Raw genomic sequence first — 26,137 nt, forward strand, 5'->3', positions numbered from 1 at the left:
GTGCACGGCCCGTGTGTGTGTGTGTGTGTGTGTGTGTGCGTGCACCAGGGCTGCCGCCGCCTGCACACATATGTGCGTGTGCCTGGGTGCAGCTGTGCCCGTGCTCGTCTGCGTGCGTGCCCGGGTGTGCGTGTGTGCCTGTGTTTGGGTGCGGGACTGTGTTTGTGTGCCGGTGTGTACCCTGGCATATGTGTGTTTGGATGTGTCTGTGTTGGTGTTTCTCCGTGTGGGGGTGTTTGGATGCATCTCCACGGGTGTCTCCCCGCGAGCATCTCTGCGCCGGGCTGTGCACAGCCCTCTCCAGGCGTGCACACCGCCGTGGACGGCCGTGCGCGAGGCTGCGGGGGTGTAGCTGTGCGTCTCCGTGTGTGTACATGTGTGTGGCTCCGGGAGTGTCTGCTCTCCGTGCGTTCCAACTGCTCTGCTGAGGCGTTTTACCCGGGACTGAATTATTCATGGTGCTGATGCAGCCGCAGGTTTCAGGCCTTGGCGTGCAGGGCTGGCGGGGCCGGGGGCTGTCCCTGGGCTCAGGCGCGGCCCCCAGGGAGCACCCGCGCGGCACCGAGTCGCAGGAACGCTGCGCACAGCCCCGCCACCACCGTGCCCACAGTCCTTCCCTCGGTGCCCCCCAAATGTGGGCACCCCCGTGGCCCCGGAGCTGTGCGGGACTGGCACAGTGTCCCCTGATCCTGGCCGCACAGGGGTGTTTCTGCCTGGCTTCTTTCTGAGCTGGCCTAGTGTGGGTGTCCCCTGTGTCCTGGTGCTGAGCAGGGCTGGCACAGCCTCCCCCATGTCCCCACTCCTGTGCAGGGCCAGCGTGGCATCCCCCATGTCCTGGTGCCATGCAGGGCCGTTGTTGCATCCCCTGTGCCCACAGCTGTGCAGGGCCAGCACGGTGTCCCTGTGTCTAGCTGCCATGTAGGACCAGCACGGTGTCCCCTGTGCCTCCAGTGTCCCTGCTGAGGGTCTGTGCAGGGAGGGAACAGGCTCCAGCACCAAACCTCCTTCTTCCCAACCCATTTCAGGTGCTGCCACTTCACAGCCTCCCAGAGCAGCACACGGGGACAGGAACCATGTGTGGCCCACACACTGTCCCCACGCACCCCTCCCAAGCCCCCACTGGCCTGGGCACACAGCTGGCATGGCTGTGACAAGAGCCAGCGGTGCCGTGCCGAGTGCCACCACCTCCTCCTGCACCCATCTCTTCCCAGCCCCGCTCCATCCCATGTCCCACTGCGGAGCCCCCCCGGGTGCTGTGCAGCAGGATGCCCGTGGGACCCAGCAGTGCTCCCAGTGCCGGGCTCCTGGAAAAGGGACAAGGGACCCCCGTGATACTGAGCCTGGCACCGGGGGGATGCCCGCTGCAGGCCCGGCTGCTTGCCCCATGCCCTGGCCGGGCTGCACCTCTCCAGCTCTGCTGGAGCCCCCGGGGCTGTGCTGAGACTGGGCTGCTCCTGCTCCCCGGGGACCTGACCCAGGGCTGTGTGTGTGGCAGCGGGTGCCATGCTCCTGGCAGCAGCAGCGGGGCTGGGGGAGCGCTGAGCAGTGGCTGTCCCGATGCCGGGTGTCCCCGTGCCCCCTCTCCATGTGCCGTTCCCACGCGTGCCTCCGGTGCTCCCCGCGCTCTTCGGCACCGGGAAGATTTGTAACTCTAGCTCTGTTATCTGGATAATATCCTATTCATGTGGGGTTTAATAAATGAGATTTTAAAAATCCCTGCGTGAATTAACACGGGTTGCTATGGCGACGTGGGGCCCGATTTAGCAGAGTGGAGTAAGAGTTTGTGGGGCCCGGGCCGGCCGCAGCGCGCACCGCGTTCGCTTCCCGGGCATCCATAATTGATGAGGTTGTCTGAAAGTTACGCAAATCAGATGCAGGGATTTGGCAGCAAACTGTTTCCCTCCCTGTCCCCTCCTCCCTGGTGCTACCTCGAAGAATTGTAGTGACTTGGCGTTTTCACCTCGCCTCCCCAGCCTGGGCGCTGCGGGGCAGGACGGGGACCTGGGGCGTCCCCAGCAGGGGCTGTGCTGCTGCGTCCCCGTCCCAGGCCTTTGGGCAGCAGCAGATGGGGCTGCGCTGTGCTGGCAGGGAGGTCCCTCGGTGGTGGCATTTTGGAGCAGGCAGGCTCCTTCTCTGCGAGCTTGCCGCTGCGCTCATCTTATCCACTTGGAAATCGCTTCTGCATGGCCCCCCTGTGCTGCGGGAGGGACCTGGAGCTGAGGGACGGGTCCCGCTGCTGAGTTTCGCCCACCCACCGTGCTGGGCACTTTGCAAATCACTTCCACGTGTGGCAGGTTTGTGCAGCACAGACATCCCGTCCCGTGTCCTCGTGTGCTGCAGGAGCTCTGGGTCCCTCTGTGGGGCTCCCGGGGCCGGGTGAGCTGCACTGCCTGGCCGGGCTCACAGCTGGGCACGGGGCTCACCACCCTTCGGGACGCTGCCATCCCATGGGGACTGCTCCTGGGCCACGAGCTGGGGCACAGCTCCAGGCAGGAACACTGCTCCAGCCGCCGTCCCAGCACAAAGGGGGCCAGCAGAGGCAACCCGGGGCCAGGAGGCAGAAGCCAGGAGCCAGACCCCTCTGGGGTTCCGGGCAGGGCCCTGCCGTGCCGAGGGGCTGGGTGTGAGCGGGACCCCGGGATGCAGCCCTCGGGGGAGGCCTCCTGCCCTCCGGCGTGTCCTCCTGCGCGGCGGCCAGTTAATTCCAGTTTTTTTTTTGCCTGCATTTGATTGCATTAATAATCTCCTCTGATAACAGTATTTAATAAAACCGGGCTAATATGGCGCAGTTAGGAAATGTCTTTGACATTTTACAATTCAATTTCCATGCAGTAAAAGGCAGGGCAGCTGCAAATCCAATTGTGGTGCAGTGCACAGGGCGCGTGTGGCCGGCAGCCGCCGGAGCTGCCCGATTCCCCTCAGCCCTCCAGCAACACAGGAAACTTCCCTGGCCGGCAGCCGCTGCTAATGGCTCCCAATGCTGCACGAGGCAGCCCCTGCGTGCTGCAGGGAGAGCCCGGGCACCATCCAGCCGCCCTGGGCAGCGGGAGGGACCCTACAAGTGCCACCAGCCTCCAGCAGGGCCAGGCTGGAAAGGGCTGTGGGGCCAGATCCTGCGGCAGCTCGGCCAAGTGCCCCTGGTGATGGTGCTGGGAGCCTCCATCGCTCGGCTGGACACTGCTCTCCCAGCCCCCCCGGCCCCCTCAGCACAGATTGAGGAGTGAAGCACTGCGGGGAGAGGGCAGCGCATCCCCAGCGTGGGGCCCGAGGGGCTGGGTGGCTGCCGTGCGTAACGACGTGTCAGTGCTTCCCCAATAAACTTCTCTTCAGGGTTTATAACCTGCGTGTGAAACCTCGCACCGAGCAGGGACTTGGCAGCTGGGAGCACGCCGACATGCGCCAAGTTTCCTTCCAGAGGGGGATTATTACTCAGCCCGGGGTGACATGTATTTATTTTACATTTTCTTGCATCTCTCTGGCTGGGCTGAGGCTGCCGGCACGAGCCCTCCCCTTCCCTCCTGCTCCCGTTTTGGGGCCGGCTGCGGGGCCTGGGCAGCAGGGAATGTGGGCCAGCGGCTCGGCGCCCAGCCCCAGGCTCCCTCACTGGCCTGGATTTCCTCACGGCAGTCCCGAATTCACCTGGTTTGACACCAATTAGCCCTGTGTCTGCGCCGTGGCCCCTTGTGCTGGGGCTCTCGCAGTGCTTCCCGCCCGGGGACCTTGCTGGCGGCCGCGCTGTGCTCCCGGTGCTGCCGGTGCCACCGCGCTCCCCGAGCAGCCAGCACTCGGTGGCGGGGCGATGCCGCAGGGCACGGCCAGGACCGGGCTGCTCGGGAGGGGGCTGTGGTGCCGTGGGGGGCTCGGGGTCCGGCGGTGCCGCAGGGCCGGGTGCTGCGGCCCCAGCTCCCCCTCCACAGCCGCCCTGCGGTTTCCCGTAGCCAGCCTGGCGTCTGGCTTTCTGCTGCTCGGGCTGCACTCCCTTTAACCCTTCCCTTCCCTCCCCAGCCTCCAGGAAGGGCTGCAAGCACCTCTGTGGCTCGGTGCCCCCGGGTGCCCCCAGCCCTCTGCGCTCCCCTGTGCCCACGGGGCCCTGCGGGTGGCTGCATGTGCGTGATGAGGCCGCGAGGCAGCCCCGGTGGTGATGCCCGTGGATGTGGCTGCGTGGCCGTGCCAGGGCCCCGTGGGTGCCCGTGGGGCAGTGGGTGCAGCGGGAGCCCACCCCAGAGCCGTGTCTGTGGGGTCCTCGGTGTCGGACACACGGCAGGCAGGGGCTGCGGTCCCACTGGTGGTGTGGGGCTGGGGGCAGCGTGGGGCTGGGGGCAGCGTGGCTGTAGGGCCGTGCCCACAGTTTGCTGCTGTGCTCTTCCTGCTGGTGTGGGTTTTGGGAGTGGGGTGTGCCCGAGGTCTGGGGCTGCTGCCCCTCTTGCTGCGCGCTCACCACAAACCCACTCCGCACTGGCTTTGCCACGCTGGGCAGCTAAAGGTGCCTTTCACAAGTGTTCAAAGCACCATCGGGAGAGCACTAAAGAGTGAATTTGCAGATATTTAATGGCTGGTCTGTGCTACTGCTGGGCCAGGCTCCTGCAGGTGAGGAAAAGGGGCTGGGACTCAAAAACCGCTTGTGCTCTGCTCGGACACTGCTGCCCCGTGCCTCCATCCCTGCTTTGTTCCGCTGCTCCAGACGAGTGTGCCAGGAGGCTGTGCTGTGCCAGGCCGGTCACCGAGCTGGTGAGCAGCACCAGCACCCAGCTCTGCCCCGGTCACCGTCCTGCACACAGTGGGGACAGGAGCAGGACTTGCTTTCCCGGCCCTCCTCGCCCTGAGGGCTGCAGGCGGCACAGCCTGCCCGGCAAGGGGCCGGTGCCACCGGCAGGTCAGCTCCTCGTGCCAGGCTGAGAGGGATCTTTAAGCTGTAATGAAATGTTAATAGTATTTTCCAACTCAATACGGGAGTAGAAAATGAGGTGTTTAACACCAGGCTCTGCAGCGACAGGAGCAATCAGCCTGAAAAATGGGAAGTCAGGGACGCAGTGCCGGCCTCGGCACGGCCTGCTGCTCCAGCACCATGACGGATGGATGCCGGGCCCGGGGCGAGCCGCACGGCCGGGGGAGCACGGTGCCGGCACGCTGGGGGTGAGCGGCTGGCGGGGGGGTGCCCCCTCTGCCCACGTCTCCTTGGGCCCTGCCAGCAAGGTCGCTGTGGCTGCAGGGTGAGAGCAGGGCCCTCGCAGTGGGGATGGAGGTGGTGGGGGGGCTGCTGCGCCCTGTGTGCTGCTGGGACCCTGGGTGCTGCCGGGACCCCGGCTCTGTGCCCTGCGTTGGCCCGAATCAGCCCGAGACAGAGCAGGTTGGGGTCAGCGTGCAGCCACTGTGGGTGCTGCCCCTCTCTCTGCTGCCTCCTGTGCCCCCAGCTGGCTGCTCTGCTCTGGTTTTGCTCTGCCAGCCTGCCTGTGTGCCCCTGTGCAAGCGTGTGCATGTATGTGCCGGTGTGCAGCCATGTGCACGTGTGCCCTGAGTGCATGCGTGTCCATCAGCTCCCACGTGCATCATGCACCCCTGCGCATCCCTGTGCACCGTGTGCATTGTGTGCATTGTGTGCATGCTCTGCCCCTGTGCATCCCTGTGCATCCATGTGCATCCCTGTGCCCTGTGTGCGTGCTCTGCCCCCGTGCATCCATGTGCACCACATGCCTGTGGCCGTCTCCGCCGGCCGCATCGGCAGCGCCTCCTCCTTGGCCTGGCGTGGGGCTCGGCGCTGGGGACGGCTCTCGGCGGCAGCCGCCGGCTGATCCCTTCCAGATGTGGCTGTCGGGAGCCCGGCTCCGCGCCGCCTCCTCACCGAGGCCCACGTAGGTTTGGGCCCGTTCCTGGCGGAGCAGCTGGAGCGCACAAAGCAGCGCCTGCCCGGCTCCTGCATTGCAGCTGGGCTGTTTACGGCGTGCTCCTCGCGGCTCTGTGCTGCTCGTCAGCATCTCTTCTTCCGGCTGTCTCTGCTCCGGCGTTCGCAGACCCTGAGGTTTTCTCTCAGTGAGCCCTCCCCACCTGGCTCCCCAGCCAGCTCCCTCCCAGCGTGTGCGGTGCTGGGGACACTGGGCACACTGGGAGCAGACCCGCGAGCCCTGTCCTTGCCCCGCAGCGCTGTGAGGCCATGAGGAGCAGCGTGCCCCTGCAGCTGGCTGCTCTGGGTGGCCGCACAGCATCCCCTGGCCACACAGCATCCCCTGGCTGCACAGCACCACCCTGCTGCACGTCCCCACGCTGCGCCCGCCTGGCCACGGTGCTGAGGGCGCGTGGTGGGCATGGAGAGCTTGGCAGTGCTGGGGGAGGTGGAGCAGGTTTCCACATGGTTGAGGACAGATGACTGCACTCCAGGCGCTGTGTTTAAAGCAGCCCCCAGGGCCTCCTTTGGCAGGGCAAGGTCTGGGAGCCCAGGTCCCAGCCCCGCAGCGGTGCGGAGTTCCCTGGTGCTTGTCTGGGCTCTCTGCACGCACCCAGAGGCACAGGCTCTGTGTCTGCCAGGGAGCTCCCCAGCGCTTTCCAGCAATGCCTGGGCTGCAGCTGGATTCGTGGGAGGCCAGATGACAGCAAGGGTCATTAGTTAATGATGCTCCAAGATACTCAAGGATCCCGGTCCCTCTCTGCTGCCCAGCGGGGCTGGGGCTGGACCTCCTGACCCTCCCTGGCCCTGGGCAGGAGGCGAGGGACAGGGACAAGGTGAGGGGGACAGGCACAGGGACAGGCAGGGCTGTGTCTGCCCCGGGGTGCAGGCAGGCAGTGCCAGCACCTTCCCTTCTCCGCTCCCCCAGCCCCGACCCAGGCGTGTTCGTCTGCCCCCCACCCCCAGCGCACGGCAGCCTCGCCGTGTTGGCGGTGCCTCCTTGCAGCCGGTGCGATTACTGAAAATTACCTGTTTAACATCGCCCTGGAGCTGGGAGAATAGACTTTCAATTAAGGCTCCGTGAAAACAGCACCAGCACGGATTTCAGCGGAGCCGGGGGTGGGCGTGCGGCTGGCGTGGGGCCGGCGGGGCGCTGCGGAGCCTCGTGCCCCCCTGCGGCACGCGGTGCCGGGACCGCCACCTCGCCACCCTGCCCGTGCTGCTGCTGCCCTCCCCATGGCCCCAGCCACACAGGGGGGACAGCAGGGTGACAGCAGGGTGACAGCAGGGTGGCTGCAGTGCCGGTGACACACGGCACCACGCGGCAGGGGTCAGGTGAGGATACGTCCTGGTGGCGCGAGGGAGCGGGGATGCTCACGGAGCTGCTGCTGAGCGCCGCTGCCCCGGCACGGCTCTGGTGGGCACCACAGGGTCTCCTGACGGGAGGATCTGAGGTTTGGCACGGCCACGGTCAAGGTGGCTGGGTCTGGCCCCAGCTGCTCAGCAGCTTGGCTCTGCTCTGGGTGTCCCCCGGTCCCCTCCGCCTGTCTCTCTGCGCTCCGTCCTCCCCCATCCGTGCCATCCCTGCCTGCCCTGGCGGCCTGGAGGGACAGCCCGTCCTTCCTCCCTTTGGTTCTGAAAGTTTCCTTTTTATAAAAAATACAAAGGAGTCCCCGCTGCCTCTTGAAAGCTGCATTTAAGTTGCTTCATTCTGGCCCCAGGGGACAGCCCTGCGCTGCTGCAGCACCGTGACTCAGGCTGCCACGGCCTATTGATTTTGAAGTGCAGATTTCTCAGCTCCCCAGGGAAGGCTCCGCGCGACGGCCGGGGCATCCGGAGCAATCCGTGCCCATGGCCAGGGCGGCCCCACGCTGCCCCTCGGCCTCCCCCCGGAGCTGTTTTTCCCTGGGGACAGCCCTGCTGCACCCAGCCGCTCGGCAGCCTCCGCAGCCCTCCTGCACCCGGTGTCCCTGCCCTGCCACGGCAGCGGGTTGAGGCTGGGACCCGCAGCACCCTGGTAAGGGGAAGGAGGGACGGAGGGACTCCCCGTGAGAGCTGTGGGTCCCTCACATGCTGAGCACGGGGCCAGCAGCCCCCAAAGCACGCGGGGATTTGGAGAACAGCTTGTGACGGGCAGTGGGATCCAGCTGTGCTGAGCACTGTCCAGCTGTGCCGGGCAGTTGTTGTCCAGCTGTGGTGAGCAGAGGCTGTGCCGCTGTGCCGGGCGGCTGCCACCCAGCTGAGGTGGGCTCCGAGCATCCAGCTGCAGTGTGTCCGTCCCAGCCCTGCTCCTCTTTGCCCCAGCCAACCCCTTCCAGTGCAGGCAGCACACAGCCCTGCTTCAATCGCATCTCGCCAGCAGCCCGCGAGCTTCCCGGTGCATTATTTATACAGTCAACATTGATCAGAAGATGATAATGGCTTCATTAGCATCTCAGCATAGCGCGGGGCTCGGTGCTTGGCACGACCTTGGCTGCAGGAGCACAGGCACGTTGCTGTCGGACAGCAGCGAGGAGCAGCCCCCCCCCGGCACAGCCTGCGGTGTCCCGGTCCTCGCCGGGCACGTCCCCCCCATCACCTCCACACGTTCCCCGGGGGCACACGCGTGAGCAGAGCACGTGGCCACACGTTCTGCCCATGCGCGTGCCCGTGGGGACCCGGTGACACAGAGCAAGTCAGACTGCTCTTGCCAGGGCTCCTCATGCAACGCGAGCTTCCAGCGCCCGTTGTTGGCGTGGCACTCGTCAGCAGGGATATAATTAAGAGCAGCTATTTTGGATGCTTCCTTTATCTGGCAGCTCACAGCGATGTCACTGCAGGATCCCCCCCCGCACCCTCTGAAGTTGGTGCCGCGATCTTCGGTGCCTGGGGGCCGTGGCCAGGCTGGGCTCGGGCACACGGAGCTGTGGGCACCCTGCGGGGTCACCCCGTCGCCCCCCTGGCTCATTAGCGGCCGCCGAGCCGGGGAGGCAGGGGGTGGGCAGCCGCAGCTTTCCCCTCATTAAGCGGCTGTTGATTTCGCGGAGGTTGGAGCCATCTGCTCGGTGCAGCCTCCCTCTCCCTGCTCCTGGCACGCCGCGGCCACCCAGCCCTGCCGGGGGGAGCGGGCCGGGACGCCTGCGTGCCGCGGGGCCGCTCTGCTCCCTGCGCTTCGGCAACGGGGGCATGGCCGGGAGCCCCCCGGGACCCCGGCTGGGATCGATCGCTGCTGGCGCTGTGCTGGCTGTGAGCGCAGGGGGTTGGCAGGATGGCACGCTGACGGGAAGGGAGAGGAGCCCCCGGGTAGGGCTGTGCGCTGAGGCCCTGTGGTGCCTGGTCCTGTGCGCAGCAGGGCTGGAACAGGCAGGCAGGGAGCTCCCCGTGGCACGCACCGGGGTGCCAGCAGCCAGGCACAGCACTGGGGGGGTCCAGGCGATGCGTGGCTGGGTGCTGGGGCCCAGCAGCGTGGCTCCCCCCAGCACATCCAGCTCGGCCCGTGCATCGTCCCCATCACGGGCATCCTGCCCTGTGGGAGCGTGCGGGGCTGCGAGAACGGGGCCGGGGAGGGCAGCGCGCCTCCGCCGCCACACGCCGGGCTCTGAATTCAGGCGTGCACTGAGCTGCTGCGATCCCGTCGCTTAAGTAAAGGCATTTATGGGAGTAGTAGCTGGGATTAGCTCCCCGAGGCGGTGTTTACACGCAGCAGACTCTGTTTATAGTCGGTGTCTATGGCAGATGTCTGCGTCTCTCTGTGTGCACAGCAATCTCTGGCTGAGGATGGACCGGCAGTGCTGGGGCTCGGATCCCGGAGCAGCTCAGTTCCCTCCCCTGGAGCAGCTGATCCCATCCTGCTGGGCACTGCCAGGCCCCTCGGGATGCTGTGGGGTGCACACTGCTCGTGATGGCACAACCACCACCCGAGCAGCCCCCAGGAGCAAAGAGGGGACGTTGGGGTGCCCCAAGGACAGGGCTGGGCTCACTTGTTCCGAGCAAGGCCCCAGCTTTGGGGGTGCCACCGTCCCTCTGTGCTGCAACATGTGCCCATGGCCCTGGCTTCTGCACCATGCGAGCAGGACAGGACAGTGCTTGGTGCCCACGGGTGCCCGGTGCTCTCTGTCACTGCTCTGGTGGCCCTGGCAGGGAGGAGAGCCGGGGCTGTGCCGTGCGGGTGAGATGCAGCAGCAGGCTCAGCGGCCGTGCAGGAGCTGTGCTCTCCTCCCCGTCTGCCCATCGCCTTTTGTGTCCAGTATTTTTAATTGGCAGTGTTCTCAGCTTCCTCTCCTCTCCCTCGTTAGATGGAATTTTCCTGGTTCTTCCATGCCGTTAACGAGCTCTCTCGTGCCTCGCCCCCTCCAAGCAGGCCGCGCATCCCGCGCCGTGCCTGAGACTGCCCCGGGCTGCAAACCCAGGAGTGTGCTTGGGGCGCTCCCCAGGATGCCCACCCTGCTCCCCAGGGCACCCATCCTGCTCCCTGGGCTCCTGGGAGCTGTGAGCACCTGGTTGTGCTGTGCCATGCCCTGTGCCAAGGTGTGCCATCAGCTGGACCCCTGACCAGGAGCGGGGCAGCCTCGGCACCAGGCAGGCATGCTGCTTTGTTACAGGAGGGGTTAACTGCAGGTCTGCGGGGCCACATGGCCACGAGGGCTTTGCTTGAGGCCCCTGGGGAGCCTTGGTGGTGTGGCCTGCACATTGCTGCTGCCTGTCCTGTCCTGCCCTGCCCGGGGAGCTGCCGGTGCAAAGCCCTCATCCATCAGGGGCCCTGGTGCTGGCACAGACACGGGGCTGGTGCTCCGCAGGAGATGGAGCCGCGCCGGCTCTTGCCATCTGGGGCCGTGGCGGGGGCGGTGGGGGTGCCAGCCACTGTCCGTGTGAGCTGTCCGTGCGAGACGTCCATGTGAGATGTTGGTGTGAGCTGTCCGTGTGAGCTGTCCGTGTGTGATCCATCCGTGTGAGCCGTCCGTGTGAGCTCTCCGTGCTGTCATCTGCACCTCACCGTGCCACGGGGCGCACCCCGGGGTGCTGCACCCTGGAGGCACGGGACCACGGGCTGCTCCCTCCGGGGACACTGGCGGCCACCCAAACAACTGGCACCCACCTAAGGACCTCTCCCCATCAGCGTGAGCCGCACCTCGGCCGTGTGTGAAGCCGAGAAGCCGCGCTGGGCCCCGAGCTCTCCGCAGCGTTGCCGAGGCGAGGGGGGTGCAGCGGGGCTCGCGGTGCGCACGGCCGCTGCCAGGGTTTTAAGGAAAGTCAAACCGCTGCGCGGCTGGAAGTCACTGACTAAGCACTTGGCACGAGCATTTATTGAAGTGCTAAACAGATTTTGGCAGCGGCAGCCTCTTCTGCAGGTGCAGGGAGAAGAGTTCCTCCGCTATGGTTTATTCAGCTCGCTCGGCCGATGCCTTTTTGGCCGGAGCTGGGGGCTGCCGTGGGTGCAGCCCGGGCTCTGCGTGACACCACCCAGCCTGGGGACAGGGCTGCTGCTCCGAGTGTCCCCCCACACTGCCCAGCAGCCCCCGGCGAGGTGGGGACAGAGGTGACACGGCAGCTGGCCCCCCCGCGCTGCTGCTCCCTGCCTGCTGCTGGAGGAATGAGCTGCTGCATCCTCGGGGAGCTGTGTCCCTGATTTGGGTTTAAAGAAGGCACTTTGGGCCTTAATAGCAGATAATTAGGAACTGCTGCCTGGGAAATTAGCCCAGCTGGGATCGCAGGGTGGGCGCGCGGGGATCAGCGTAGCAGGGCGCAGCAGCCCGTGCTGCCGATCCCCAGGGGAAGCCCCTCGCCGGGAGCAGCCCGTGGGAGAGGGCAGGCACCGCGGCCCTGCTGCCGCCTGTCCGTCCGTCCGTCCGTCCGTCCTGCAGGGGCAGCGAGTGGGGCCCGTCTCAGGGCCAGGGCTGAAGACTGGAGCCAGTGTTGGGCGCGGGGCCGCTCCTGCACCCGCGCCAGCGCGCTGCCTTTGTCCGCCGGCGATTTGCATGGCGGAGGGCGGCTCGGCCCCTCTCCCAGGAGCAGCTCATTGGGGCGGCAGCGGGCAGCGGAAGCGGCCCTGGGCACCTCTCCACCGGCCCTGAATGGCACCTTTGTTGGGGAGCCTGGCGGCAGCCCTGGGCTGCCGGGCACCCGCTCGGCCCCGGTGCCGGGGCTGTGGTGCCAGCAGCGCCCGGCCCTTCCCGGGGTGCTGCAGCGGGGATGGGGCACGGGGGCTGTAACACCCCGGGGTCCGGCTGCACTGACGTGGGGGTTTTGCTGGAAGCCTTCATTAATGTGTTAAACTGGTGTGTGCTGCCAGGGCGAGGGGTCTCCCTGTCACGGGGGCTGTGTGGGGTTCACTCAGTGCTGTCCCATCCCTCCCCACGCCATGGGGACCCCGCGGTGCCCCTGCCCATCCCACAGCCGCCCCATTTCCCTGCGTGCCGGGAGGAGAGGCTGGGAACCTGACGGATGGGCGCTGATATCTGTTGCTATTCCAAAGCCGTCCTCCTTATCTGTCACCCATCGGCGCCGGGCTGCGCCGCTAACACGTGTCCCGCTGGTCGGGCTGTCTGCCCGCTGATGGAGCGCACCAGGGAGCTGCCTCCGGGGCACGCCGAGCCCGCTGCCTCCGCGTGGGCTGGGAGAAACTTCTGCCACAGCCCAGCACCACCCGCAGCACGTGTCTCTTTGCAGGGCCGGCTCCTGCCTGCCCCGGGGAGCCCAGAGGGGCAGGAGGCTGGGATGGAGCCCTGGAGCCCTCACGGGTCAGCACCAGGCACAGCGCTGGACGTCAGCAGGGGTTGCAGAGCCTGGTCCCCAGCTCCAGGCACCTCATCTGCATGCACCTGGCCCCGTCTGTGCCGCATGGACGGGGATTTAAAATTCAATCAGGGCTTTACGTGCTCGGAGGAGCTGTGACTGCTCAGGCACCGACTTTACTCGCTCACGGTCCCTGCTGCTGCAGTGAGACCTGCCCTGTGCTGCAGTGAGGGCACAGGGCAGGGTCTGGGGGCACCGCGCTGCCCCGGGTGCAGCCACCCCCAGCCCTGCTCCTGCTCCCCAGCCCTGGAAGCAGGCAGGGGGGTGCCGAGAGCCCCTGGTGCTTGGAGCAGGGAGCCCTGGCATGGCTGGGGACCCCACTCCAGGCCGCTGGCACGTGCAGATGCCCGCGGTGGGACAGCAGGAGCTGCTCGCTGCCTGCACCTGGCGGGCGTCCCGCTGCGCCCCGGTTTGCTGACGCAGCATTTTGTGCCGTGTAATTGAATATCGCGCTCAGATGCTGATAAGGAGAAGTGGAGCTCGCAGCAGGAGCGAGGTCCTGGCAGCCCCAGGGCGCAAGGAGCGGCTCCTCTGCTCTGCTCTCCCCTTCCCCAGCTGAAACGGCCCCTTCCAGGGCCCTGCCTGCCATCGAGTGCCTGTCCCCCTGCATGCCTCCAGGCCTGCCCCTCCTCTCTGCCAGCCCTTCAGCAGCCACATCCCGTGGGCAGGGGGACGGGGATGGGGACAGGGACGTGCTGCTGCTGCCTGCTGCCTGTAGCCAGGCTGGGGATGGTCTCCGAGGCAGGATGCAGCCAGGTGACGTGGGGACACCACAGGGCCTGGGGTCCCCGCTCCTCCCAGGGCTGCACGTCCCCCCGGGGGTGTTGCAAGGGCTGCGGCTCTGCCTGGCCTTCGGCCTCGCTCCTCTTCCTGCCAGGCTGCCTGCTGAGGGTGCAGGATGTCCCACGGACAGTGCCCACATCCCCTGCTCCCAGGCACTGCGTGGGTCCCCAGCCCGTGACTCTGCACCGGGGATGCAAGGAAAAGCACTTTCACTGAAAAGCCTGAGTGGCGTTTGTGGGTAAATCTTATGTAAATCTGGCTCCATCCATCTTCGCTGTGCTAATTGGATTGCTCCGAGGGGCTTAATTTCCTCACGCCTTCACCAGGAGTCAGACTTGGGGCAGTGGGGCCGCACGGGGCAGGGCAGCAGGGACGCAGGCAGTGTGGGGCTGGGGGCATCACAGGGGTCCTGCAGGGTGAAGGAGCAGGGAAAGGACACCCAGGAGAACCCCACACCAGCCCGAGGGCTGCCAGCATCAGTCCCCTTCACCCCTAAGCCTGGGGCTATGGGCATCCAACCCATGGGGCAGGGGGTAAAGCCCTCCTGCGGCTGTGCCAGCTCCCCAGCGCCCAGCCCATGCCCCTCCGCCCCCTCTCTAACAGCTTTTCCCCTCTCCCTCTCCCAGAGCTCCTCGGATCGGCGAAGAGAGTCAACGTCAACTTCCAGGACACTGACGGGTGAGTGGGAGCCCTGCTCCTGGGGAGCGTGCAATGAGGTGTGTGCGCCCTGGGGTGTGCGTGCCACGGGGTGTGCGCACCCTGGGGTGCAGCGAGCAGGGTGTGGGTGCCCCAGGGCCGTGCACTGCAGGGCGCAGCTGCAGGGAGCATCCCCAGGGGTGTGCCGGGCTCCCCGGTGCGATGCAGTGGAGGTGCCGCTGCCTGTGCCCTCCACGTGTGCTTGCACGGAGCCACCGTGGGCACCGGGGGAGGCGAGGGCTGATGGGCAGCCGGTGCTCCTGCCCCTCGCCCCAGGCGGTGCACGTGGGAGCAGCCATCCCCTGCTGCCCACCCTGCACCCCCCAGCCCGCACGTGTGCGTGTGTGCGTGCACGGGTGGGTGCAGGCAAGCGTGCGGATGCGCAGCTGAGCGTGCGTGTGCATGCAGGCGTGCCGGCGTGGGCGAGCGTGCGTGCGGGGCCGTGGCAGCGCGGGGGCACTCCGGCCAGCACCGGGGAGGGTGCATGGTGCTGGCTGTGTGGGCAGCACAGGGGCTGTCCCCTGGTGTCCCCCCTCGCACGCTTGCACAGGGGCTGAGCATCACGGCAGGGCTGGGGCAGCGGCGGGGAGCTGCCTGCACCCTGCCTGCACCCTGCCTGCAGCTCCCAGCCGGCTCGGGGGGTCAGGAGCAGCCTTGCAGTGGGCAGTGTCCTCCTCCCTGGTGCTGTCTCAGTTTCCCCATCTCTCCTTCATTTGCTGCTCCACAGTGGTGAGCGGTGTGCGGGTGTCCCACGCTTGCAGGGGACGCGGTGCCCTGCACAGCGCGGGGCCATGCACGGGAGAAGCCCCCGAGGCAGCCCGGGGGCGGAGGGGGGGGTGTGTGCTGTGATTTGCACCATCTTGAGCCGATTTGAACGGGGCGCTGGAGCGGAAAATGCTGACATTTCCAGGCAGACGCTGGGGATCGGCCTCCTGAGCGAGCTGTCTGCTCTCATCGCCACTCCGGTGCGGGAGCGAGTGGGGAACCGCGGGCAGCGGGGCCACGGTGCCCAGAGCACGCTGCGGGGTGGGGACATGTCCCCATTCCAATGGGGTCCCGGTGATGGGGGTGTGACGGGATCCCAGTCCCACCGCCCACCTTTGGGTATGGGCTCCCTGGGGGCCAGGAGGTCCTGCTGGGGCCCGCAGCCCCTTCCCGTGCTCTGGTGGCACCGGGGAGCCCCGGGGAGGGTCCGGGGGTGCCGTGCACAACCAGGGCCCGGAGCAGCAGGGCGGTGGGCGCGAGCGCAGCCGTGCGGAGGATGCCGCTGCCGCGAGAAGCAAGTAGGTCAGCTCCTGCCGGGAGCCTCCCGGCTCGGCGGTGCCATGTGGAAGCAGAGCAGGGTGCAGCGCAGCAGGGCGAGGGGCTTTCCCAGCCCCCCGGGGGGGTTGGTATGGGGTAGGGGCACCGCGGCCATCTGGCAGCCTGCCCCCCCCTGCACCGGTGCCCACAGCCGCATCGCCTGGGCCAGGCTGGGGGAAGTGGGTCAGCGGGGGGGCACCTCCCTGGCGCCAGCCCCCCCGGTGCCTGGCCCTTTGCCTGCAGCCCCTTGGGCTTGCAGTAGCTGCAGGGAAGTGCCTCGGGTGCTTGGGTCTCGCTCCAGCACCCTGCAAACCAGCCCCACCAGCCCCTGCTCCTGCGGTGCAGATTTCCGTGTTTTCACCCAACATCCACAGCCGTGTCCCACCACACCAGGCCACGAGGCTGTCCTGGGGCTGCAGCACCCCAGGAGAAGCTAAATAAAGCTAAATAATGCTGAACAAAGCTAAATGAAGTGGCTCAGCTGAGGCTCTTTGAGCGCAGACAGCACAGCACCATGTCATGCATGCATGGCTGGGGACAGCGTGGGCACCCTGGGGTGCCGCAGGGGGTGCAGGCTGGAGGGGGCAGCCCTGCTGGAGCAGTGGCCGCAGCCCCCTGATGCCAGAATCTGCCCCCAGATTCTCTGCCCTGCACCATGCGGCGCTCAACGGGAACACCGAGCTCATCTCGCTGCTGCTGGAGGCGCAGGCTGCGGTGGACATCAAGGACAACAAAGGCGAGTGCCCGGGGCCACGTCACCCCCAGGCTGGTGCGCAGGGCAGAGCCAGCGCCGGGTGCCCTGTGCCTGGCTGCCGGCACACCGGGGTGGGAGGTGAGGGGGGCCCCTTTTGGGACGTGGGGGCTGCATCCCCTTGCGGGGTCCTGCCCGGTGCCCCCGGCCCTGCGCCCCTTGGCAGGCCGTGTCCAGGTGGGTTATGTGCTCAAGTGGGTTATGTCCCGCCCGCAGGCATGCGGCCCCTGCACTACGCGGCTTGGCAAGGCAAGAAGGAGCCCATGAAGATGGTGCTGAAGGCAGGGTCCTCCGTGAACATCCCGTCAGACGAGGGACAGATCCCCCTGCACCTGGCGGCACAGCACGGGCACTACGACGTGGTACAGCGGGGCCGCGGTGGGGCAGGGGTGGCACTGGGGCGCAGGGGGGGGGCGGTGGGGCCGTGCCGCCCCCCCCCTGCCCCTGCTCGTGCCCCTCACCGTGCTCGGGTCCCTCCCCTGCAGTCCGAGATGCTGCTGCAGCACCAGTCCAACCCCTGCATCATGGACAACTCGGGGAAGACGCCGCTGGACTTGGCGTGCGAGTTTGGCCGGGTCGGGGTAAGTCCCCGCAGTGCTGGTCCCCTAAAGGCAGCTCGGGGAGTGGGGGGGGCCTCGGCGAGGCCCTTGGGGTAAGGGGGCACCCAGGGGTGGGCGCAGGGCGGCCGCAGGGGGGACAGCAGGGGGACACCTCCTGCTCCCACGTGCCATGGGGTGGCCGGGCACAGGGAGGGCGTCTGTGCGTGGGGCCCTGCAGCCCCGGCAGGCGGCTGAGCCGTCTTTGCAGCCCTGCTCCGTCTGTGTTTGCTGATCCAGGTGGTCCAACTGCTCCTGAACAGCAACATGTGCGCGGCGCTGCTGGAGCCCAAGCCGGGGGACACCACCGACCCCAACGGCACCAGCCCCTTGCACCTCGCGGCCAAGAACGGCCACATTGACATCATCCGGTGGGTGCCTGGGTACATGGGGAGGGGGGACAGTGCCGGCCCCGTGCCCCCCCACCCCGCTGACCCCTCCGTGCGCCCGCAGGCTCCTGCTGCAAGCTGGCATCGACATCAACCGGCAAACCAAGGCGGGCACGGCCCTGCACGAGGCGGCGCTGTGCGGCAAGACCGATGTGGTGCGGCTCCTGCTGGATGTAAGGGCCCCCCCGGCACCCCCAGCACAGGGAGGGGACACAGGGGGGGAGCAGCCCTGCAGATGGGGGGTGCCGAGCAGCGTGTGCACCTCCTGGGGAGCGGGGAAAGGGTCCTGGGGGGCAGGCAGCGAGCTGTGCCCGTGGGGCTGGGCGGCACGGCCCCCCCCGTCTGATGGCACAGAGCCGGGGGCGCAGCCTCATCCCGAGCCCTCTCGGTGCCGTTGCAGAGCGGGATCAACGCCCACGTCAGGAACACGTACAACCAGACGGCTCTGGACATCGTCAACCAGTTCACCACCAGCCAGGCCAGCAAGGAGATCAAGCAGATGCTGCGGGGTAGGGGCAGGGGCTGCCGGGCAGGCACCTGGGCTCGGGACGTCACCCAGCAGAGAGCCCCCAGCCGCTGGGGCTGGGACCTCGGGCGGGCACTGTGTGACCCCCACCCTGGGGCTGGGCACCCGGTGACGCCGCCCTCTGTCCCCGCAGACGCCTCGGCCGCTCTGCAGGTGCGCGCCGTCAAGGACTACTGCAACAACTACGACCTGACCAGCCTCAACGTGAAAGCCGGAGACGTCATCACCGTGAGTGCGGCTGTGGGACCCGGGGGGGGGGGGCTGTACCCGGGGGTCCCCAGCCCCTGCCCTGACCCTGAGCTACCCGCAGGTGCTGGAGCAGCACGCGGACGGGCGCTGGAAGGGCTGCATCCACGACAACCGGACCGGCAACGACCGCGTGGGCTACTTCCCCTCCAGCCTCGTCGAGGCCATAAGCAAGCGAACAGGCAAATATCCCCCCACCTCTGCCTTCCCCGGGCTGCTCCCAAACTCGTGTCCCCAGGCGCAGCCCAGCCCTGGGGACCCCCCTTTCGGTCTGGCATTGCCTGGGGTCTCAGGGGGGCGAGGTGCAGCCGGTGTGGCCCGTTTGGGGCGATGCCCCCGTGGTGCATGTGAGGTCGGTGTCCCCGTCGTGCAGGGACGTTGAGCGCCGGGTCGGTGCCCCTCTTGTGCATCCCCATCGAGCGGGGATGGTGCCGTGTGGGTTCGGTGCCCCTGTCGTGTGTGGGGTCAGTGCCTGGGGGTCGGTGCCAGGTGGGCAGCGTTGGTGCATGCGGATCGCCGGGGGGTCACGGCTGTTGGGAGGAGCTGGTGCTCGGTGTCCAAGCAGGGACAGTGCCAGCAGCCTCACGTGGGGCTGGGCACCAGTGCCAGGGACCTGGTGCTGCCCCGTGGGGACCTCTCCGTAGCCAGGGACCATCCCAGGGAGAGGACCCTGCTCCCCTGCCCTGTCCCCATCCCTGTCCCTGTCCCCATTCCCGCAGGACGCGTGTTCCCCGGGCTGACCCATGGTGGTGCCTGCTGCTGGGAGCACTGCAGCGGGGCTGGCACAGCCCTGATGTGTTCAAAGGCACCACATCGAGTGGCTCCCAGCCCTGTGTGCCCCCGGTGTGCCGTGGGGCGCAGGCAGGAGGCGGCGGCATTTCGGTGGGGTCTGTGGGGAGTGGAGCCGTGAGAACCTGCAGGGGCTGTGGGGCTGTGGGGCTGTGGGGCTGCAGAGCTGCCCCCTGCCCAGGAGCAGGTTGCGTGCCGGTGCTGCGGGGCTGAGGTCCGTGTCTCCTGTGCCAGCTCTGTCGCGGTGGTGTTTCCAGGGTCCTGGATCTTGTAGCAATCCCAGCAGCCGAGCGCAGCCCCACGCAGCTCAGGGGCTCGGGCACGGGCTGCTCCAGGGCTCGGCCAGCCAGGCCCAGCTGTGCCCACAGCCCTGCTCCTCCCGAGATGGCCCCGCAGGCAGCGGGACCCGGAGCCCCCCGGCTCCAGGAGCACCCGGTGATGCCGCTGCCTCGAGCGCAGGGCTGCCCCGTGCCTGTCCCCGGCCACGGGACAGCAGTGGGTCCGTGGGATGTGCCCCCAGGCCGTACCTGCCGCTGCGCTGTGCCACGCACTGAGCTCCCGCTGCTGCTCCTTGGCTCAGCTCCTCCTTGGTTGGGTCTCGGTTCTGGCTTCTCCACGTCTCTTTGGTTGCTTCTTTGGTTTGCTGCTTTTTTGTTTTCATTTTCTTTATTTTTTTTCTTTATTTTTATTTTTTTTTCTTTTCCTTTTTTTTTTTTTTGGTGGCGCCGAACGTGTCTCTGTTATTTTTATTCTTTTCATTTTGTCTCTTGTTATGTTTTATTATCAGGTTCATGGGAGACTGTAACAATCCCCCAACAGTACCAAAAGATCCCGCTCCCGGCTTACGGGGCTGCTGTGCTAAACGGTGACGCCTCGTCCCATCCGTTCCATTCCCTGCCTCCACCTCCACCTCCACCACCACATTCCCATCAGACTCTTTTCAGTTCCTTTGGCTATCACAGGCTCTCCCCTAGCAGTGCCGACGAGCCGCGTTACGGACCAGGTAGTTCACCGCTCGCTTCATTCTCGATGGATTTCGTTCTTTTCCTTTTGAAGTGTGTTTTCTGTTCTTTTCTCTCCGCTCGGCTCCTCTCCCCCCGTGCCTCGCTGCCTGCCGTGTGCTTGCGCGCGGCTGCGGGCGTGTCTGCGGGCGCGTGCACGTGCGTGCGCGTGCATGCAGCCCGTGTGCCAGTGCGTGTGCACGTGCGTGTGCATGCAGGCGTGTGCATGCGTGTGTGCGTGTGCATGCGGGCGGACGTGTGTGTGCGGGTGTGTGCGGGTGTGTGCCCGCGTGCATGCAGACCCAGCCCCTCCGCCGCCCTCCCCTCTTGGTGCAGCCGTGGCCCCCGCTGTGCCCAAGCCCCTCCGCGGGCACATCCTGCTCCCCCCGGGCATCCCCTGGCTGCACAGGCAGCTCTGGGGGCAGTGCTGAGCCCCCCGGCCGCGTGCGCTGTGCCCACAGCCTGCAGCATCCGTAGGGAGCCCCAAAACGTCCTGCCAGGGGGTGCCGGGGGTGCGGGGCCGTGCTCATGGGGCTGGCTGGGAGGTGAACCCCTGCCCTGGGCAGCCCAGCTCCTGGCGGGTGTCTGAGCTCACGGGGCCGGGGCTGTGCGCTCGGAGCGGGGAAGGGCTCAGCAGCAGGAGCATTTCCCAGGGGATGCTCTCGGGACGGGCTCCGTGCAGGCAGTGCCCGGCTGCAGCCTGGGCGCTGTCCCCGTGGCACAGGCAGGTGACAGGCGCTGTTGGTCGGGTGATGGCACTGGAGGTGCCCACGCTGGGACAGCCAGGAGGGCGGATACGTGCCCAGGGCTCCCTGGGGTGGGTGCAGCCTGGGTGTGCTGCCTCGGCAGTTTGGGGTTGGCTCTTTGGGGTTGGGGTGCTCACACGAGCCGTGGCAGCGCGCGTTGTGTTGGGGGAACACTGGGCTGGCCACGCTCGTGGCTTCCCGGAGAGATGGGGACAAGGGCGCAGCGCTGCTCCCTCCCGAGGTTTTCTCTCTGGGTCGGGTGGTGCTGAGCCCCGCGCCCCCCGGCACAGCGGGCTCCTCGCTGGCTGCAGCACGCAGCGTGGGCACATCCCAGCCTGACAGCAGCGTGCCTGTTGGCTTCCTGCTCACGCTCCTGCAGGGAATTTATCACCTTGCACCATCTGCCCTGCGCTCCAGCCCGGCCGTGCGCTGGGCCAGAGGTTTAATGGCTGAGCGTGGCGCAGCGCCCGGCACCGGGGGCTTTGGCAGGGCCCTCGGGCAGCGTGGGGCCGTTCTCCACCACCATCTGATGCTGTTCTGCACCCCGGTGTCACCCCAGGGGGGTCAACCCGGGGCCCATCCAGCACTGGGACCCCCCGGCTGTCCCCGGTGTGAGCGGGGCCTGGCGGGGCTGGGGCAGCATGGAGGAGCGCAGTGCTGGTGGAGGGGCACTTCTGGGGTGGTCCTGAAGCTGCACCTGCGTGGGGGCCGGGTCCCCTCGCCCACAGCTGTGTCACCTTTGTCACTGGCTGCCCTGGGGCACCCTGGGGAGCTTGGGGTGCACAGCACCCTGGTGCCTGGCTCCACGCAGCGTCCTCCACCCGATGGGTGCAGGTGGCCACACTAGGATAGCAACAGAGCCACCTCGGCGGGGGACAGCGGGGTGCCCAGTCCTGTCCCCCTCAATGGTTCATGTCCCCATCTTGCTCTGCATGGGGACAGCACGGCTCTGTCCCCTGCCCAGGCTGAGCTGGACCACTGGGACACCCTGCAGGGCTCTGTCCCTGCTTGGTGGCAGGGATGGGGTGCCCTGCAGGACAGGGTCCTGGAGACAGCCACTTGTCCTCCCTGTCACCCTGTGCTGGCTGCTCGGGGAGGTTGGGAACCAAGGACAGCGCTGTCCCTCCCCCCCAGGCATCTCCTGGAAACCTTTGACTGTTCTTTTTTTCCCTGCATTTGGTGCTGACGGACCTGGGGCCGGGGCTCGCCTCTCCCCATGCCACCCTGATGCGAGCCCCAGCGCGCCGGGGCCACGCACGCCTGACGGCCGCTCTCTCTGCTCTGCCACCAAGGGTCCCGGGGGGCCGACATGAGCCCGTCCCACCTCTCCCCGTCGCAGGGCGGATCGGCCGCGCCGGCTCCCACCGAGGAGATCTGGGTGCTGCGGAAACCCTTCGCAGGTACGGTGGGCACGTGCTGCCAGCTCCCTGTCCCCAGGGCAGCCCGCGCCAGGACGCAGCGTGACACCGCGGTGTCCCCCTGCCCGGCTGTGGGCTCGGGGCCCTGATGCTTTCTCCTCTCCGTGTGCAGGTGGCGACCGCAGCAGCCTGGGCAGCACGGGCAGTGTGGCCTCGGCTCGCAGCTCGGGGAGCGGGCAGAGCGCGGGCAGCGGGGCGCACGCCCTGCACGCTGGCTCCGAGGGCGTCAAGGTAAGGCTGGGCGCGGGGTGGGGGCTCCAGGTGGCACCCGGCTCCGGCATCGGCACCTGCTCGGGGGCAGGACTTGGCTCCTTGGGCAGCCGTGACCCCATCCTGAGCAGTGCCCCCGGGTCCCTGCTCAGATCAATGCTCAGCCCGGTGCTGCAAGGTGCTGCTGGCACCCAGCGTGGCTGCCACTGCCGGCGGTCAGCGGCGTGTCCCCTCCCTGCCGGCCCCGGCTGCTGGCTGAGCTCAGCCCCCGGCACCTGAGCAGCGTGTGGCCCAGGCTGGAGGCGTGCGTCTCTGCTGCCTCTCCGAGGCTGCGTCTGCGCTGCGCACTGCACTGCTCGCTGCGCACTGCCGCCCGCCCGCTGCAGCCACGCGCTGCGCGCTGCCATCTGCCTGCTGCACACTCCTGCGCCGGGCACTGCTGCCCACTGCACGGCACACACTGCACTTTGCATGGCACACGCTGCACATTGCACACTGCACATTGCACACTGCACATTGCACATTGCACACTGCACAGTGCACATTGCACATTGCACACTGCACAGTGCACACTGCACAGTGCATATTACACACTGCACACTGCGTTACACACTGCACATCACACCCTGCTCACTACGCACTGCATGCTGTGCCATAGCTCCCTGCCCCCTGTGCACTGCCCACCGCAGCCCCTGCCCACGATGTCCCATCCCGAGGAGCCCCACAAGCCCACCTCCCCACAGCACTGCCCGCATGATGCCAGACCCAGCCGTGCGTTGAGCTCTGCGTGTCCCCATGCCCCCACGCCAGGCCCTGTGCCGACGGCCACCGCGGCACCGCCGTGCAGATGGGGGGGGGGGGCCACGCTGGCAGCCTGCTCCGGGCGTGCGTCAGGCTGGATTCGGGGTGCCGCGGTGCTGCAGGCTCCCGCCGCCCGCGAGGTACCATCTGTGCTGCGAGCGCTGCTCCCGCTCTCCCCGCCGCAGCCCAAACCCGCTGCGCCCCTCCCTGCAGCACCCGCAGCGCCCGCCGCGCGCACCCCCCGAGCCCGCCGCCCCCCCCTCCCCACCCCGGGCACCCGCTCGCCTCACTCCTGCCTGCTCTCCCCCCCTTCCCGGGGTGTTTTTCAGCTGCTGGCAACGGTCCTTTCCCAGAAGGCTTCTGCGCAAGATGCTGCCGTGGGCGATGGGCCGGCCAAGGCGCAGGACATCCCTGCAGGTGCGTGCCGCCGGCCGCCCGGCTGCTGGGAGCAGGAGGAGCCCTGGCCCCACCGCGGGCTTGCCGTGGATTGAGTGATTTGTCTTTTTTTTTATTGCCACGGCGCCCGGCGCAAGAAGAAAACGTGTGGGTAAAAAATGACTCTCTCGCCTTTCGGCTGCTGCCAGGCCTTCTCCTGCCTCGGTTAGTGGGGGCACCGGGGGGGGGGCGGCGCGGGCGGGCAGCGGGGGCGAGAGAGCTCCCCGGCCCCTTCCAACACCGGGCCCCCCCGCCGCCTCCTCGCCACCCGGGGGGCTCGGCCGGGGGCTGCCCACGCCGCGGGGGAGGCACGTGGGGGGCAAAGGTGGGAGCCGTGCAGGCGGGGGCCGACGGGCAGGGGGTGCCCGGGCTGCGGAGATGCGCGCAGGTGGGACGCGCATCGCCGGGGAGGGGGTGCCGGCATCGCGGGGGGCTGCGCGCAGCAGGGGGGGTGCAGATGCCAAGGGGATGCGCACATGGGGAAGGTGCCCACGCAAGGGGGGCGCAGACGCGAGGGGGAGGCACATGGCAGGGGGAGGCACGTGGGAGGCGGCTGCCCACGCACGGGAGGTGCGGGCGCCACCAGGGGATGCGCGCACAAGGGGGATGCGCACACATTGGGGGGGGGCACAGACACACACACACACACACACACACACACACAGGAACACGCAAGGAGGATGCACACGCAGCTGGGATGCAGGTGCCAGAGGGCTGCGCACGCACACACACACACACACAGAGCCACAAGCAAGGAGGCTGCTCACACACAGTGCGGGGACGCAGGCGAGGAGGACGCGCTTGCCAGCAGGGGGAAGGGGAGGCTGTTGTTGATCCAGATTCGAGAGATGAGGCGGAGATTTCTGGGCAGCCCTTGCCACCCGCAGGGCTGGTGACGGCCGCCGTCCATGGGATGGGAGCAGTGGGGATGCCTGGGGGTCTCTGCTGGGGCGCTGGGGGCAAGGCAGCCCGTGGCAGCCTGCTGTCCCCGGCGGGGGCTCCTCGCTGCAGTGAGGCTGAGCCCAGTCCTGGGCTGGTGGCAGGGCCAGAGGAGCAGGCACGGATGGCTTTGGGCAGCAGGACCCCTCAGGCTGCCCCTGGGGGATGTGGGCAGCCAAGACCAGCTCTAGAGGGGGATCCAGCCCCTGCTGGGTCCCTCCGCTCCTGGCTGTGCTCAGAGGGCATTGCAGCTCCCCAGTCCGGGCTGGGCAGGGGCTCTTCTGGCTCTGGGCCACGCAGGTGAGCACCATCCCCTCGATGCCCCAGCTTTGCCCTGGCACCAGGAGCTGCACGGGGCCAGGGAGGGTCCAGGAGGACCCCATGCCAATGCAGCCACAGCTGTAAGGCTGGGGACAGCCCGGCTGCCAGCCCTGCTGGGCATCAGCACTGCGGGGTTGTGACCATCCTGGGGAGCGGAGCCTGGGTAAGGGCACCCCGGGGTGTGCTGCCAGGCTCAGGGCTCTGTGGGCTCGGAAATGGCTCTCCTCTGCCCCGGCCCCATTGCCCCAGGGACGTGGCTGTGCCACCCTGCTCCTGGCAGGGGCTTTGCTCCCCATCCTGCCCAGCCAGCACCCGGGGGCTGCAGCGCAGGGCAGTGGTGGGGAGGGCCTGGCCGGGACCCCAGCCCCACGAGGCTGCAAGGCCCTGGTCCCCTCTGACCGCCGCCTCCCCGGCAGGCTCCTCACGGTCGCAGAGCGTGGCCAGCTCCCCCTATGCCCCCCAGCCAGCCGCCGAGCAGCAGCTGAAGAAGATGGAGCCACCTTCGGAGGGGAAGGTGAGCAGGGAGCGCTGGGGGTGGTGACAAGGGACACCAGCAGGGCCACCCCTGCACCCGCGGCTGTGGGCACCTTGGCAGAGCCGTGCCACAGCCACTGAGGCTGGCACAGCCTGGGGCCCCTCTGCAGTGCCAGATCTGAGCCTCCACCAGCCCGCAGCTGGATGTGGGCACAGCTCACGGGGCGCACAGGGGCCGTGCCAAGGACAGGGGCGGTGGGTCCGTGTCCCTAGGGCAGCCCCGAGCCGTGCTGCCCCTCTCGCTCCAGAGCTCAGAGGCCGTGTACCAGTGGTTGTGCAAGTTCCAGCTGCAGCTCTACGCACCCAACTTCATCAACGCCGGCTACGACATCACCACCATCAGCCGGATGACACCGGAGGTGAGGCCGTGGGGGCACCGGGACTGGCCACCGGCACTGGGAGGGGGACGTGGCCAATGCGGGGCGATGCTGACCCCTTTCTACCTCAGGACCTCACGGCCATCGGTGTCACCAAGCCGGGACACAGGAAGAAAATCGCCTCCGAGATCAACAACCTCAACATCCCCGAGTGGCTGCCGGAGTACAAGCCGGTAAGGGCGGCGCGGGGCCGGGCGCGCTGATCCAGAGCGGTGCTGGGACCCCTGCGGCACGGCCCCTCTGCCCCGTCCCGCTGGGTGTGACACCACACGTGCCCTGACACTGCCCCACCAGCTGGGGGGCTTGCAGAGCACAGAGATGTCCCCCAAAGGCTTGGGGACACTCATGTGGCAGGGGCACCGTGCGTGCCGGGGGCCGGACCTCGGTGCAAGCTGGCGCTGAGCCGTGTCCCGCACCCCCTAGGCCAACCTGGCCCTGTGGCTCTCCATGATCGGCCTGTCCCAGTACTACAAGCTGCTGGTGGAGAACGGCTATGAGAACATCGACTTCATCACCGACATCACCTGGGAGGACCTGCAGGAGATCGGCATCACCAAGCTGGGTAAGGTCCTGTGCCACGGCACCGCGGCAGCCCCGGCCCCCTCGCCGCGGCACTGACGCCGTGTGC

At 67.7% G+C, this 26,137-nt stretch overlaps 1 protein-coding gene across 2 annotated transcripts in view; it reads left to right on the plus strand.

Annotated features, from left to right (window-relative positions):
• The window catches only part of CASKIN1 (CASK interacting protein 1), a 30,570-nt gene that overhangs the window by 689 nt on the left and 3,744 nt on the right, over positions 1-26,137 (plus strand). Inside the window, exons 2-18 of one of the 2 annotated variants that reach the window (XM_032197807.1) lie at positions 14,059-14,110; positions 16,069-16,166; positions 16,398-16,543; positions 16,667-16,762; positions 17,018-17,148; positions 17,231-17,339; positions 17,567-17,675; positions 17,826-17,920; positions 18,003-18,120; positions 19,515-19,730; positions 21,767-21,874; positions 22,005-22,123; positions 23,233-23,320; positions 25,015-25,112; positions 25,381-25,491; positions 25,581-25,682; positions 25,933-26,071. In XM_032197807.1, coding sequence (XP_032053698.1) covers positions 14,059-14,110; positions 16,069-16,166; positions 16,398-16,543; positions 16,667-16,762; positions 17,018-17,148; positions 17,231-17,339; positions 17,567-17,675; positions 17,826-17,920; positions 18,003-18,120; positions 19,515-19,730; positions 21,767-21,874; positions 22,005-22,123; positions 23,233-23,320; positions 25,015-25,112; positions 25,381-25,491; positions 25,581-25,682; positions 25,933-26,071 — 1,935 coding nt within the window. The remainder of the gene's footprint in view (positions 1-14,058; positions 14,111-16,068; positions 16,167-16,397; positions 16,544-16,666; positions 16,763-17,017; positions 17,149-17,230; positions 17,340-17,566; positions 17,676-17,825; positions 17,921-18,002; positions 18,121-19,514; positions 19,731-21,766; positions 21,875-22,004; positions 22,124-23,232; positions 23,321-25,014; positions 25,113-25,380; positions 25,492-25,580; positions 25,683-25,932; positions 26,072-26,137) is intronic. The other variant, XM_032197809.1, reaches the window with a different exon arrangement.

This window comes from Aythya fuligula, chromosome 15 (genome assembly GCF_009819795.1).
Source record: "Aythya fuligula isolate bAytFul2 chromosome 15, bAytFul2.pri, whole genome shotgun sequence".
NCBI classification, from domain to species: Eukaryota; Metazoa; Chordata; class Aves; order Anseriformes; family Anatidae; genus Aythya; species Aythya fuligula.